Source organism: Marmota marmota, unplaced genomic scaffold (assembly GCF_001458135.2).
Source record: "Marmota marmota marmota unplaced genomic scaffold, marMar, whole genome shotgun sequence".
Classification (NCBI taxonomy): Eukaryota; Metazoa; Chordata; class Mammalia; order Rodentia; family Sciuridae; genus Marmota; species Marmota marmota.
This window is the reverse complement of record NW_026000171.1, coordinates 7,988,535-8,003,708: the sequence shown is the minus strand read 5'-3', so window position 1 is coordinate 8,003,708 and position 15,174 is coordinate 7,988,535. Positions and strand designations below refer to the sequence as shown.

The 15,174-nt window shown below is 45.8% G+C and overlaps 2 protein-coding genes across 21 annotated transcripts in view; both read left to right on the top strand.

Moving 5' to 3' along the window:
* Positions 1-15,174, top strand: part of Erc1 (ELKS/RAB6-interacting/CAST family member 1) — a 1,605,700-nt gene that overhangs the window by 567,818 nt on the left and 1,022,708 nt on the right. The gene's annotated exons all lie outside the window — the stretch shown is intronic.
* The window catches only part of B4galnt3 (beta-1,4-N-acetyl-galactosaminyltransferase 3), a gene marked incomplete at its 5' end in the record, with an annotated part of 103,887 nt that overhangs the window by 57,308 nt on the left and 31,405 nt on the right, over positions 1-15,174 (top strand). Inside the window, 2 exons of the mRNA XM_048787565.1 lie at positions 13,679-13,782; positions 15,091-15,168. Coding sequence (XP_048643522.1) covers positions 13,679-13,782; positions 15,091-15,168 — 182 coding nt within the window. The remainder of the gene's footprint in view (positions 1-13,678; positions 13,783-15,090; positions 15,169-15,174) is intronic.

The window sequence follows — 15,174 nt, the reverse complement described above, 5'->3', positions numbered from 1 at the left end:
TGATCCCCAGCACCACAGAAGGGAAGGGAGGGGAAGGAGAGAGGGAAAAAAAGAAAGAAGGGGAGGAAAGGAAGAAAGGAAGAGAAAGAATGCCCTAAAAGGCACTAGGGTGTCCCTAGGTGTTGAGACAGCCGTCAGCTCATTGGTTGTTAATTTCTCAGAATGTCAGGCCCACTTCAGCCAGTCCCTACCCCAGAATTGTGCCTGGAAGATGCCTAATCTGCGATGACAGATATGCCAGGCCCCTCATGTGAACTTTCCTTGTCATTCAGTCATTTACCCCCAATGCATCAACTGTCTGATTTACACAATGGGAATATAAAATCAGATCCAGGTCATGTAACCTTTCTGAGGCTAGGTGTTGAGAATTGCTGATTTCAACTCATTTACGCAGTAAAAATATAATAATAAGCGAGACCTAATTTCTGCCTGCACCATGCTAATTTTCTGTCTTCTTCTAGATCAGGCCCAGTCGGTGTCCTCATACAGATTCTCCACCTGTAGCTCACTTAACTCCAACAGGCACAGCTAAACACTGTGGTGGCACATCCAGCCCTGGACCAAGAGTAAAGGCCAAGACTCTAACCAGGTCCTTAACACTGGCTTCCCTTTGACATTAGACAAATCAGTTAACTTAACTGTGGGTCTCTGTGTCCCTATCAGTAAAATGGAAATGATTCATTGCATTGGGATGAAAATAAAGATGAAACTGGACATGGTGGCACATACCTGTAATTCAAGCAGCTTGGGAGGCTGAGGCAGGAGGATCACGAGTTCAAAGCTAGCCTCAGCAACTTAACCTAAGTAACTTAATGAGACCCTATCTAAAAATAAAAAATAAAAAGGGTTGGGAATGTAGCTCAGTGGAAAAGCACCCCTGGATTCAATCCCCAAGCCCCCCGTCCCCCCACCAAAAAAAAATTATCAGGTTGATTGTGGTGGCATTATTGACTTTGGGAGGGGGCCTAATCCCTGTGACCAGGCTTCTGCCCCAGGTATGATCTAACCCTTGAAGTTACATTAATATAATCTTTTGTGGTGAGGAGGGTAGCAGAGTCCTCATCTTCCTCTCTTGGGGAACACAGTTACTGTCATATATGCCTTCCTATCCCATTCTCTCTTCTTCCGAGAACAGGTTACAACAACCTCAGCTAGGCTTTGGCAAATCACCTTCATCAGACCTTGCAGGTATTGCAGGAGGCAGCTCTCCAGATTAGTTAAAGCACCTTATTTGTTTTGGAGCCTAATTCAGAAAAGAGAAGGCGCACAAGATGCTTAAGAATGTGTTGTTCCAGGGACTGGGGGGTGTAGCTCAGTGGCACCATGCTTGGCTAGCATGCTCGAGACCCTAGGCTTTGTCCCAGTAAGTGGGGAGAAAGAAGGCTGGGAGGATGAGGATGAGGCTTTTGGCTGCTGGTCCCCAAACTAATCCCTGTGCATGTGTAAAGAACGTTCTTGGCCTCAGGGCCCCTACCTCTTTCTGCTTCCCTTGGATGCCATTGCTTTTTCATTCAACTAACAAAAGGACCCGTGTAAGACACTTGTTAGGAGACTAAAAGAAAAATGAAACAGGAGATAAATGTCAACTCTGTTAATAATCTAGAGGCTATGAGTTCTTAGGGAGATATGTATCCTCTTTACCACTCAAGACCTCAGTTTTCTCATCTGTGCAAAGAGAAGCATAACTAAAAGATTATTTTGAAGACTAAATGAGACAATATATGGCAAGTTCTTAGGACAGTGATTGGCCTGGACAAATACACGTTTATTTGCTGTTGTGGTTAAGCTTTGTTAAATGCACATGGTATTAACCCGTTAGTGGGGTGAGTGGGATAACGTATGAAGAAAGGCTTTGTAAACAGTGTGGTTTTCTTTCTAAGTCTCTTTTGGTATCTTACTGCAGTCACCCCACATTTCTAGCCTTTCATAATTAGCAGTTATCAAGTATTACCCACTTCTCTCCTCCTGTCTCTCTTTTAAAATTTAAAAAATAAAAATTTTTAAGAGACCCAGGGGTCTCACTATCTTGCCCAGTCTGGCTCTGAACTCCTGGGCTCAAGTGATCCTCCTGCCTCAGCCTCCCCATAGCTGGGATGACAGGTGCATGGTATCATGCCTGGCTTTCCTCATAACTCATTTATCCTTCTAAAAGCCACATTCTCAACTCTATTCTCCTGTTCTTCTCCTCTTCCAGTCATCAGTTGTTTCATTCTGGTTACTGTGTCTAAAATGCCTCCTTTCCATTTAGGACCTCCAACTATGGAAACTACTCCTCTCTCTGAAGTCAGAATGGAGTCACCTCCACCCTGATAGGAAAGAGAGTTCCTGATCCCTCCTTTCCACCTGGAAAGAGGTAAAAGAAGGAGCTCAGGCTTTGAACCAGCTACCAGACAATTGTCCCAATTCCTTCAGGGCCTCCTGGGGCAGTGTCAAGCCTTGGGCTAGTTCTAGTCACTGTTTCTGCTGAAACTACTCTATTGCCATCTTATAGAATCAGGGTTTTCTTATATTTCTGTAGCTTCTTCAAGACTCTTTGGGAAGCTGAAGATCAGTCTTCTAATCCCAGAAAACATTTGCAGAACATTTTGCCTGAGAGTCCCGCAAGTCTGGAAAATGGCATCCAATTAGCTTGGCTGTCTAGTGTGCGTCTTCTTGTTTGCATTCAGCAGAACTGGCTTATTCATGCCTGTGAGTGGGCACAAATGTGAGTGCCAGAAAACACACAGAAGTCCAGAAATGTTGGTTGTTGCATTTACCATGGAGCTGCACCTAGGAATGGGTGGAGCTGAATGTCTCCACCCATCGTACCTTCCTATCACAGCAGTTAGCATAATACTCACGATACAGCAGGTGCTCAGTGGGTACCTGGTGATCGGTTAGTTCATGGATCCACTTGCTCATTCTTTCCCAATCTGCTGTTTGCTCACTCATGACCACCACTGAACTCCATACCCCCAAACCCCATGCTGGGGATGGACCCCAGGGCCTCCCACATGCGAGGCAGGTGCTCTACCTCTGAGCTACACCCCCAGCCCTGACCTTCTTTGAAAAACTCCAGGATAGTCCCACATCTTCCCTGACATGCATTGTTTGTCTTTGTCCCATTCCATGAAGACAGAAGAAAACATGCCCAATAGGTTCTGAAAAGTCAGTCCTGATCCTAGGGGTCCTGAAAAGACCTAAGTGGCCCTTATCTAGGTCCATCCAAGGACTAAAGCACCTCTTTATTGAGCATGGGCCAGTCTATGAAGTCCTGGACCCTATTATCTTTAAATTATCCTGAAACCATCCCATTTCATCAGTGTTGTTTTTTGTTTATTTTTTGTTGTTGTTATTTGGCTGTTTTTTGGTTTGGGTTTTTTTTTTTTTTGCTGCTGGGGATGGAGCCCAGGCTACTCAGTGGTAACTGAGCTACAACCCCAGCCCTTTGTCCTTTTTAGTTTTTATTTTGAAAAAGGGTCTCACTAAGTTGTGTAGGGCCTCAGCAACTTGCGATCCTCCTGCCTCAGCCTCCCAAGTTCCTAGGATTATAGCTATGTATCACTGCTTCCAGCTCATGAAGGGTCTTAAGTCCATATTTCCCTAGCATAGGGCAGTGTTTATGACTGTAATTGTCACAACACTGACTAGTAAAGGGCCCTTTTAGTGTTGTGGGTTAATTTTTTTTCTGGTACTGGGAACTGAATCTAGGGGTGTTCTACCACTGAACTGATCCCCAGGTCTTTTTTTGAGGGATGTGTGGGGATACCGGGGGTTGAACTCAGGGGCACTCAACCACTGAGCCACATCCCCAACCCTATTTTGTATTTTATTTAGAACAGCATCTCTCTGAGTTGCCTAGCACCTTGCTTTTGCTGAGGCTGTCTTTGAACTTGTGATCCTCCTGCCTCAGCCTCCTGCGCCGCTGGGATTATAGGCATGCGCCACCGTGCCTGGCTCCCCAGACCTTTTAATTTTGGTGTTTTTTGTACGAGAGATTGAACCCACAGGCACTTAACCACCGAGCCACATCCCTATCACTTTTTATTTTTTATTTTGAGACAGGGTCTTGCTAAGTTGCATAGGCTTGCCTTGAACCTGTGATCCCCCTGGCTGAGCCTCCTGAGTCACTGGGATTACAGGTGTGCACCACCCTGCCTGACAGTTTGTTTTAGGTTTTTGTAATGATGATGGTGGTAATCATATTCTAGAGGTGACCCAGGGCTGGGCCACATCGTCTGGGGCCTCTACTGTTCAACCCCTTGGTTTCAGAAGTGGAAATTTACTAAGCTGGACTGTGTGTGAAAAGAATCCATATTCCCAAAGCTGTGGCAGCAGAATAGAAGGGGCATTTTCTCTATCTCCTCTCTTTATCCACTTCCTGGGTTCTGTGCTTTTCTCTGGATATTTAGATGAGCATGAAGCCCTGACAGCCTCAGACACATCCTGGTAAGGGCTCAGATGCCCTGTTTTGGGTCCCTGTAGGCAGCACCCAATAGGGAAATAGGTAGAGTCCTTGTGTCCTTGTGTCACTGGCTGGCAAGCCTCAGCCTGCAGTAGCCCCAACTATTCCAGCAGCTCAGGTGCCAGTTTGGCAGGAAGCTGGGAAAGCAACTGGCTGTTCTTCAGGTTTCTGGACCTGGCTCTGAACAGCAGCAGGCTTTGGGGTTGGTAGGGGAGGAGGCTCAGCTTATTGAGGCCCTGCCTATATGTATCTACTCATCAAAGAGGAGCCAAGGAAACCTTAGGATCCCCCATTCTGCTGCTCCTCTCTTTCCACCAACATTCCTTCCTGCCCCACCAGGGCTATGAGGGAGAAGGGGATAGAGCTGAGCAACCACTGATAATCTCTCAGGACAGCCTGTACAAGGGACATATTGCTGGATTATTTATTTATTCATTAATTCATTTTGGTACTGGGGATTGAAACCAAAGGCACTTTATTACTGATATACACTCCCAGCCCTTTGCCCTTTTTATTTTAAGACAGAGTCTTGTTAAGTTGCTCAGGGCCTCACTATGTTGCTGAGCCTGGCCTTAAACTTGCAATCCTCCTGCTTTGGCCTCCTGAGCTGCTGGAATTACAGATGTTCACCACGCCTCTCAAATGGATTACTTATTTTTTTTTTAATAAATATTTTAGTTGTAGATGGACACAGTACCTTTATTTTATTCATTTATTTTTACGTGGTGCTGGGGATCAAACCCAGTGCCTCATACATGCTAGGCAAGTGCACTACCACTGAGCTACAACCCCAGCCCTGGATTATTCATCTCGAGAAGGAAATAGCTCAACCAGAAAGAGGGAACCCAGTGGTAAGGCACACCTGTAATCCCAGCTACTCCAGAGGCTGAGGCAGGGGAATAGTAATTTACTGAGCCTGGGCAATTTAGCAATTTAGTGAGACTCTGTCTGCAAAAAAAGATAGGGCTGGGGGTGGAGTATCTCAGTGACAGAGGGTTTGCCTAACATGCATGAGTTCCTGGGTTCAATACCCAGTACAGGGAAAAAACCAAACCAACCAGGAAGTGGTAGCAAGCCCTGCTCAAATGTGCTTATGTCCATTACATTTGTGTCTCCACTTGCCCTTTGCATTTCTTTGGTGTTTATGAGAGATTTTAGGCCAAATTAGAGTAAGGAAATTATCTGGTAGTGGGGGTGTGGTAGGTGGGTGCATGGGAGGTAATTGGGGAAGGGATAGGAGAACAGGGATAGGCTAGTGACTAAATAGGTACCTGACACATAATGATGGTGATGTTGGAGGCAGAGAAAAAACTCTCAAGCACATTCAAGCATATAGAGTAATGGAATTAAGTACATAGGGGTCTGTCCTCATTCAAATACTGGCATGGACCTAGGTATTGTGGCACATTCCTAAAATCCCAGTTGAGAGACTGAGGCAGGAGTATCATAAGTTCAAGTTTGAGGCCAATCTCTGCAACTTAGTGAGATCCTATCTCAAAATTTAAAGTGTGTGTGGGGGACATTGGGGATATAGCTTGGTGGCAGAGTACCCCTGAATTCAATCCCTATTACTACAAACAGACAAACCACAACAACAAAACCACCAGAAAACAAAACAAAAATTCCAAATACTGGAAGTCACTTTGACTTTTGGCAAGATTTTTACTTCTAAGTCTTGTTTTCCTGTAGGTTTGTTATATTAAAGAAAATAATTTATGTTCCATTTAAATATAATATTAAATATAATAGGCATATGAATAAATAGGTACATATATGTGTGTATATATATGCCTACTCCATAAATGTTAATTGTTATAGTTACAGTAATAATAATTTTTATTGCATCAAGTTCCCTGGGGTGTTGTGGACTAGAAAGGAAAGGCTTAGCCACACACCTGTCTCTGTCACTGGAGCCTTGGGTTTGCCTTGAAGACACCCTCCTGGGTAACAGATCCCTGGCTTTATCTCTGACTGGGTGTGGCACTTATGGTTTCTGGTGGGGTCCAGGCCCTCCTGGCTCTGAGCCACAGTAGCTTTGTCCTGCTGAGGATCTGTGACTGGCCCTCCAGGCGTCTCTAAGAGCCGAACCCCAGCCACTGCTTTTTCATCCCGGGACTCTGCTGTGTCCTGGATGCCATGGCCTCTCGTGCCCTAGACAACCCTTTTTTCTCTAGTGGGATAAGGGCTCCATCTCTATTCTGCGTCACTGGATTTCATCACTTTTCCTCTTTGCACTTTTAGTCTCTGGTGAGCAGTTATCTTGGGGCTTCTTTACAAATCTGTACTCATCCTGCATCTTCAGGTCCTTTGAGTCTGGCTGAGTAGATGGAACCAGCCCTTCTATGCTCTCTGCCCCAACCTTCTAGAGCCCTGGAAGGGCCAGTCCTTCCCTTCTTGTAAATCTCTCTTTTAGCTCAGGGAACGTGCAACACTCCCCACTTTTTTTTTTCTTTTAGTATTGAGGGTTGAACCCAGGGGGCCCTTTTATTTTTTTATTTTGAGATAGAGTCCACTAGGTTGCTGAGGCTGGCTTTGAACTTGTGATTCTCCTGCCTCAGCCTCCAGAGTTGTTGAGATTATAGGCATGCTCTACTATACTAGCTAGGTGTGTACTCTTCTATAGGAGCTATGTCCCAAGACTGGAGACAGAACTGCAGAGATACTGCCTCCATGCACTTTGCCTGCAGGATATCACTCCCACCCCACCCACATGCTTCTGCTTCTCTTCCAGGCATTACCCTCAGCTTCACCCCAGGTTCCCTGCTGGAACCAAGAGCTTGGGGTTTTGTTTTGTTCACTGGAGGAAGGGGGTTTTACCCTTTTGCACCACGGTTTATCCCCTTTACTTATGAATGGGCTTGCATCATCCACTGGTTTGGGCTGTCTACACCCTGTTCCATCTGCAGACAGGTAAAATCCATTTTCACATGAGCAAGAAATAAGATATGGGAGTGAGGGGTTAGACAAATCTAACTCATTGGAAGCTGACAATATTACTGTTAGTGGGTTCCCTTGCTGCTCACCATGAAGTGGCATGTGTGTGCACATTATTACCTCTTTACACAGTGAAATAAAATTCTTAACATGGTGCCTGGTATATAACCAGTGCTCATTAATGTTAGCTGCTATTACTATTGCTATCCTTATAATTATTTACCTGGTAAAATGCCCTACTGAACACAGGTAGAGGTTTGAATTCATTCTTATGTGTTTGGCTGATTGGAGGAAAATTTCCTGGAGAGGGCCATGGCTGTGTGTGTTGGGGCTTAGCTAGTTAGTCTGAGGTCTTTAGTAGCAGGCTTTCAGACTTTATACTTACATGTGGATTTCATCTGAACTTTTCACCTGCCAAATTGTTTTTCTGTTTGTGTTTGTTTTGTTTTTGGTGCTGGGATGCCTTGCACAAGCTGGGGAAGTGCTCTGCACTAAGCTACACCCCCAGCCCTTTCCTGCTGAATTGAAAGTGCTTTGAAGTGTTTCAGTCCCTGGGATGGAGTCAGGAGCACAGGTCTACAGTTTCACTAAGGAATCTGCAACATCAACCATAGCCTGAGCAGCAAAGAGCTTCCTTTTTCTTCCCCCATGAATGACCTTAATGACCATATGATCAAAAGCAAGATCACCAGAGCAGGGATCAAAAGAAATTAATGCAAGCTTCAGATCTGCCATATCATGACTAATCATAAAGATAACAAGCTGCGATATGTTCAGTGCTTATTGTGTTGCAGGCACTAAATTCTTTAGGTGGATTGTTTTATTTGCTGTGTGACCTTGAGCCCACAGCTCTACTTTTCTGTTTCGTTTTTGTAATCTCTAAAGTGGAGATGACAACACCTAATAGGGAGGTTGAGAGGAAGCAATGAAATAATGTATGTAAGTGTCTGGAAAAAAGCACCAAAGGAGATGTGTGTGTGTGTGTGTGTGTGTGTGTGTGTGCGCCGTATTTCACCAAAGAGCCAAGATGATAATCTTCAGGCCTTTGATGAGTCTGCATTGCCCAGTGGAGGGAAGCGGGCAAAGCTCCAGCTGATGGCGAATCTGATAGCCTAGCTTTGTGAGGGCAGAATATAAGGCCCATGGTGGTGCTTTATCTGTCACCTGAGATGGGGGTGTCTGTCTCCTGGTACAAATATGACACCTGTTGCAGGAGAAAAAGGCCCTGGCAGCTGGTGCTCTGGGAGGAGAGGTCTGGCCAGGAGCAGCAGGAGTTCGCTTACCAGAGGGCAAGTGACAAGTGTCAGTAGTTAAATCAGCACATTCTTTAGCTCCAAGTTCCCCCAGGGGGGTGAAGTAATGCCTGGATATCTACTGGCAGGATTAATGCAGAAGCCAAGATGGGAGGAGGAAGGGTCCAGATACTCTGCACAGTGCCTTACGTGTAACGTGCACTGAGTGAATATTAATGGGCAGCAGGGAAGTATGAAGGACAGCCACAGTGGGACGAAGAGGCAGTGTAGTCTGCTGCTGTGCGACCACAGAGCCACTGCTGGCCCACAGTCTGCTTATTCTCTGGTCATTAAGCATAGGGAGAAGAGAATGAGTGTAAACTGCTCTTTGCTCTTCACAAAATTCAAAAGGGGCCAGGCGCGATAGTGCATGCCTGTAATTTGGGAAACTGAAGAAGGAGGATCACAAATTTGAGGCCAGCCTGGGCTACTTAGCAAGACCCTGTCTCAAAATAAAAAATAAAAAGGGATGGGGATGTAGCTCAGCCAAAGAGCGCCCCAGAGTTCAAACCCCAGTACTGGGGGAAATAAAGAAGTGGTGGTGGATTAAAACTTACATCTCTTTCATCTCCCGACCCCCAAATCCAAATTATTAGGAAGAGGAATTTCTCCCTTTCTTTTTTTCTTTTCTTTCTTTCTTTCTTTTTTTTTTTCTTTTTTTTTTTTTTTTGTTGTTGTTCTTTTGTTTTTGCCAGTACTAGGGATTAAACCCAGGGCCATAGCACATGCTAGGCAAGTACTCTACCAACTGAGCTACATTCCAGTTCCTTCTTTCTATGTATTTTTTTTTTTATTGGTCCATTATAGTTGTAAGGAAGAAGAATTTTATTGAGTACTTGCTGGGTGCCAGACCCCATGCTGGGTCTGACACACATAGTTCATTGGTCACAGCTGTCCTGAAGGGCAGGGTTTTGAATTTTTTGGTTTGTTTTTATCCCCACCATCCAGATAAGAAATCAAGGCCAAAGAGGTACAACCATTTTTACAAGCAGTCACAGTTTATAAGTGGTAGTTGCATAATTGCATCTCTCACTCCAAAGCCTTACTTGTCTTCCTGCTAAATGGCCAAGTCTGCAAAGGGATACTTGTACTCCTTAAATTGCTAAAGGCTAGGCTGTTGAGGATTCCAGGTGTCTCACACCACCCAGACACACCTATGACCCACGGGCAGGGCCTGGCTAGGTTTAACTTCACTGAATTTTCTCCCTGCAATTCTCCTCCTTTCTTCCCCTCAGTGTTATTTGCCCTTGCTACAGACAGAGCCACCTATTACCTTCAGTTAAAGAGAAATAGCCCTGCACTCTTGTTAAAGGTGGTGATGACAGATTTTACTCAGCACTGTTGTCATAGGCAAAAGGGACTTCCTTGTAGAACGGAAGCTCAATTTAGCTCAATTCTGAATACGGCAGAGGCAGCTGGCGGGTTATAACCAAAAAGCAGAGTGAGGGGTCATTGGGTGGACAATTACTAAGAAGAGGCCTCAGGGGACCCTTGCTGAACTGGCCTAGCAGGATTGTTGCTGAAGGCAAGAGTGGGAAGTGAGGTGCTGATCAGATATCAAAAGTGGTCCCATAGGGTTGCAGGATTCTTACTGAACTGATTTAGCAAGAGTCTTGCTAAAAACTGGGCAGGTCCAGGACAGGGCCTGAGGATGAGGCCTCCTGGAAAAGAGGGCAAAGAGCACCCAACACAGGAGAATGACTGTCACTTCCCAGCAGATGCCGGGGCGCTGACAACCCATAGTGATAGTTCACTGACCTTGGGATAAGTTGTCTTAGTGTGACTTCCAACAGTCAAAGAATTGGACCAGAGCTGAGAATTCTATGAGAAGGAACCTGCATTTGAGACACGCCTCCATGGCTACACTGATAGGGCGATGCTGTGTCTGTGGGCATTTCCTCACCACTCTCCAAAGTAGGTGGGATTTAGTCATTAAGAGCAAGGTCAAAAGAGATGACCCAGTCCAAATGCAGAAGCCAGGCAGGGTCTGTCCCCCTCCTCCCTACACTGTGACTCATTTGTCATTCAAGCCCCTGAAGCCCCGCCCCCCCCAGCCACTAGCTAACAGTTCTTTGGGGGCTGGTAAGCGAGGGGGCTCTGAACTTTAGATCACATGTTTGAGCTGGAATCGCAGGTAATCAAACCACTTGCCCCTGAGCTCCTCTGAAGATGGAGGGTACAGGTCCGAGAGCGTTCTTCCTCTTTCTTCCTCTTTCTCCCTTATTTCCCATGTTTCCACTTCACCTCACTGTCGCCAGCACCCAGCTTCTCCAGAACATACCCCTGCACTGAACTCCTCTGGCCTATTTTAGACTGCTGGCCAGCCAGCCATGAAAACAAGAGAGTCCTCGATGGCAGAAGGACAGGAGCAGAGGTTGAATGTCTGCAGAAACCCAAAGGCATAGATTTGCCGTTAAGGCATGTGGGATAGAGTTCTGTCTAATATAGTCCTGGGTGTTAACTAGCCCTATTTTTGAACACTGGGCTCCTCTTTAAAAAAAAAAAAATTAAAGTTGTTCTTTTTAGATATACTTGAGAGTAGATTGTATTTTGACACATACATACTGGGAGTATAATTTATTCTAATTAGGATCCCATTCTTGTGGTTGTTCATGATGTGGAGTTCCACTGGTTGGTGTGTTCATATATGAACATAGGAAAGTTATGTCTGATTCATCCTGCTGTCTTTCCTGTTCCCATTCCCCCTCCCTTCCCTTCATTCCCCTTTGTCTAATCCAATGAACTTCTGTTCTTCCCTCCCAACCCCTTATTGTGTGTTAGCATCCTTATATCAGAGAGAACATTAGACCTTTGATTTTTGGGGATTGGCCTATTTCACTTAGCATAATACTCTCCACTTCCATCTGTCTGTTGGCAAATGCCATAATATCATTTTTCTTTATGGCTGAGTAATATTCCACTGTGTATATGTACCACATTTTCTTTATCCATTCATCTGTTGAAGGGCACCTAGGTTGGAACTGAACTACCTGTTCAGTTCCTTTGCCCATTTATTGATTGGGTTTGGTCTTCTCTTACCCCATCTGTAAAATGGAAGTAATCAGACCTGGCCTATCTCATGAAGTTCTTAGAAGGCTCAAATGAAATTGTGCCTGTGAAAAGCTTCATAAACATCAAGGGGCAGCACAAAACAAAAACCATGTAAGAGAAGCATCCCCTCTCTACCCCTGCATTCCAGAATGTGACTCTCTATCTTCAGCCACTCCCAGAGTTACTACAAGATTCTTGCACACCGTCGATGCCACTTTCTGTGAGGCCCACGTTTGCAGTTTGTGCTCTTCATTCTGTGTCTGGTGGCTACCTGTGACTCTGCTAATGCTCACATAGGGATCCTGTGACATTCAGCTTACTGCCAGCTGTTGGCTCCTGATGGTGGGTGACTGTCAGTCTCCTTTTGTGCAGTGCCCAACTCCTGTGTGGCAGGCATTCACTTTACCACTGAGCTACATCCCCGGCCTCGTGGGGCATGTTAATGAAGCTGTTGGGAGAGAAAGAGCAGCCCAGTGGAAATCTTCCTGACCACAAGGGGTCTAGTTTTATTTTCACTACTTACTAAGTGAACTTAGCTTTAAGCTGTCATTTCACCAGCCTGGGTCCATTTTCTTCATTGGAATGAGGAGGAAGTAACCTTGAAAGTCCATCTAGATCTTGATGGCCCATGATTCCCAGGTAGGACTAGCAGCTATTTGGGCCCAACAATTATGCCTGAGAGCTCTCCTGACAAGAAGGGAGCTCTGGCCTCTGGTGAGTAACAGTAGTTGATCACCAGACTCTGATTCTCTCCCACCCTCACCCCGGTGCAGCCCCGGCCTCTCTGCTTGTTGAGGAATGCATGCATGCACCCCAGTAGTTTCCTCTTCCCTTCCTCCTTCTCACCGTCTTTTGGCTTTTTGCCTTCCCAGATGTGTATAAGCCAAATGGTTCCAAAGCCTTCAGGATACAGATGACATTGGTCACAGACAGCTTCCAAATCAATCCAGGCTTCACCAGGCCTCTAACCTTATATCTCCAGCAGTTTATAACTTTGTTTGACAAACTCCAAGTTCCAAGCCTATCCTTCTTGGTTTCTCCCAGCTCTGGTTTTATCCAACAACCCATCAATTAATGGTGGGGTAGGCCTCCCCTACCCACTAGAATCCCCTGCTGCTTCCCTAGAGGGGGATTAAGCTGGAGGAAAGAGAGCACTCCTTTTTTTTTTTTAGTTGTTGATGGACCTTTATTTTACTTTTTTTGTATATGGTGCTTAGAATCGAACCTAGTGCCTCACACATGCTAGGCAAGCCCTCTGTAATAGTTCTACTGCCTGAGAGCACAACCCCAGCCTGAGAGCACTTCTTTTAATGTCCATTTCTCCATAGTAGCATTTGGGAAGAAATCAATCTCCAGGGGCACCTGGGGAAGAATCTCAGCCTGCAGTGAGTCAACAGTGGGAGAATGATGGTCACACCTGGCTCTTGTGATTTCTGGAAGGCAGCAAATTCTTTTTTCAGGGAGGGTACTGGGGATTGAGCCCAGGGACCCTTTACTGTTAAGCTACTCTAGCCAAGCTCATTTCCTCTTTCCACCCTGTGGACCTTGGCCAAGGTTTTTGTTTGTTTGTTTGTTTTGGAAGTGGGTACTGGGGATTGAACCCAGGGGCTTAACTACTGAGCCACATCCCCAGCCTTTTAATTTTTTTAAGTTCCTTAGGGCCTCACAGAGTTGCTGAGGCTGGCCTCAAACTTGTGATCCTCCTGTCTCAGCCTCCTCAGGCATCATGGTGGTACATGTCTGTAATTCCTGGGATTACAGGCATGCACCACCACTCCCAACTTGGCCAAAATTTTAATGATCTCTTGCCTCATCCACTTCATGCCTACCATATGAAGGGGGGTGAGGAGCAGAAGGGAAGATAATTACTTGTATTATCTCCATCCCTCCAAGCTTACAGATTTATGAGGTCCTCAAATTACGTTGACCTTACTTTTCTATTTGTTCCTTTGCCTAGGGTATGGCAGCTGGAGAGAACTGGCCAAGGCTCTGGCCAGCAGGAACATCCCAGCTGTGGATCCCAATCTTCAATTCTACCGTCCCCAGAGGCTGAACCTCAAGGTATGTGGCAGGGGCTGCACCTTTCCCTGCTGGTGTGTTAACATGGGCCTTCAGTTGTTCCACCTCCCCTGGCTTTAGGGAAACCTCTGCTCTGTCCTGTGAGAGACACAGGAGAAACAAGTAGTGGAATCCCAGTCTGCCATCTGGGATTTCCTGGCTGAGCCCATCCTGCCCTCCTCAAAACCTGGTGCTAGCACTAGGCCTGGCTTTCCTATTTCTGTCTTTGCCGCATTATTTAAGCTACCTGCAATCTAACCTGCACCATGCATGCAGCCTCCCAAGTCAACCTGCACGTCTTGGTGCTAGGAGTGCAGCTCAGTGGTAAGTGCTTGCCTAGCACTGTGAGATCCTGCATTTAATCCCCAGCACCACAAAAAACAAAAAATCAAAAAAACAAAAAAACAAACAGGCATCATGGTGGTACATGTCTGTAATTCCAGTGACTCCCTCCGGAGGCTGAGCCAAGAGGATTGCAAGTTTAAGTCTAAGTTTGGCCATTTAGCAAGACCCTGTCTCAGAATAAAGTAAGAGAGCTAGGGTGTTAGCTCAGAGGTAGAGAGTTCCTGGGTTCCATCCCCAGTACTTGAAAAAAAGAAAGAAAGAAAAGGCAAATCAAATAGCATGTCCTGCCTTTTCCTGTTATGGAGACTGAACTGTACCTTAGTGAAAATAACCAGATGCTTGCTACCGAAAGCCAGAGGACAAGCTAGATAGACATCCCTCCCTGCACATAGCTGGGTGTGCAGTTTGTAATGGGGCGGCATTTTGCTTGATTTAGGAAATTCCTGCAGTGTTTCTTGAGCCAATGATAGGTTAGGGAAGTTGGGGTCCAGCTCAGTCTGGAGGCCCTAATCGAGTATGCAACAAGACATGGATGCCTAAGACTGGACCAGAACCAAAGTGAATCTGTAGACCTGCATGGCAGGGAGGATTTGTACCTGAGGGGCTCCCACTTATTGAGACAAGTACTTACAAATCTGGGCACAGCCCTGGGGGAGGTAGAGGAAGAAGGAGTCAAAGCCCCTGCCCTCAGGAGGCCCTGATTTAATTAGGAAAAAAACCCCACTTTTCTCCATTTGGGACAAATTGAGAAAATCTCAAAGCTCAGGAGCATATGCAGATGACACTGTTAAGGACATTTTCTCCTGAGGAATATGTGTAAGTGAATGGGAGTGTCCCTTAGGTCAGAAGCTTCCTGGGGGCAGGGACTGCTTCCCCACAGGCACTTTCAAGGGTCCCTGAATCCTGTTTATTCCCAGGTTCTCACCCTAATATTCTCACAAAGTTCATTCTTTGTTCTTCCACTAGGACCAAGAAATTGACCAAAGTGGGAACAGTAACAACAGCTACTTGAGGTGGAACAAACCTGTACCCTGGCTCTCAGAGGTAAGG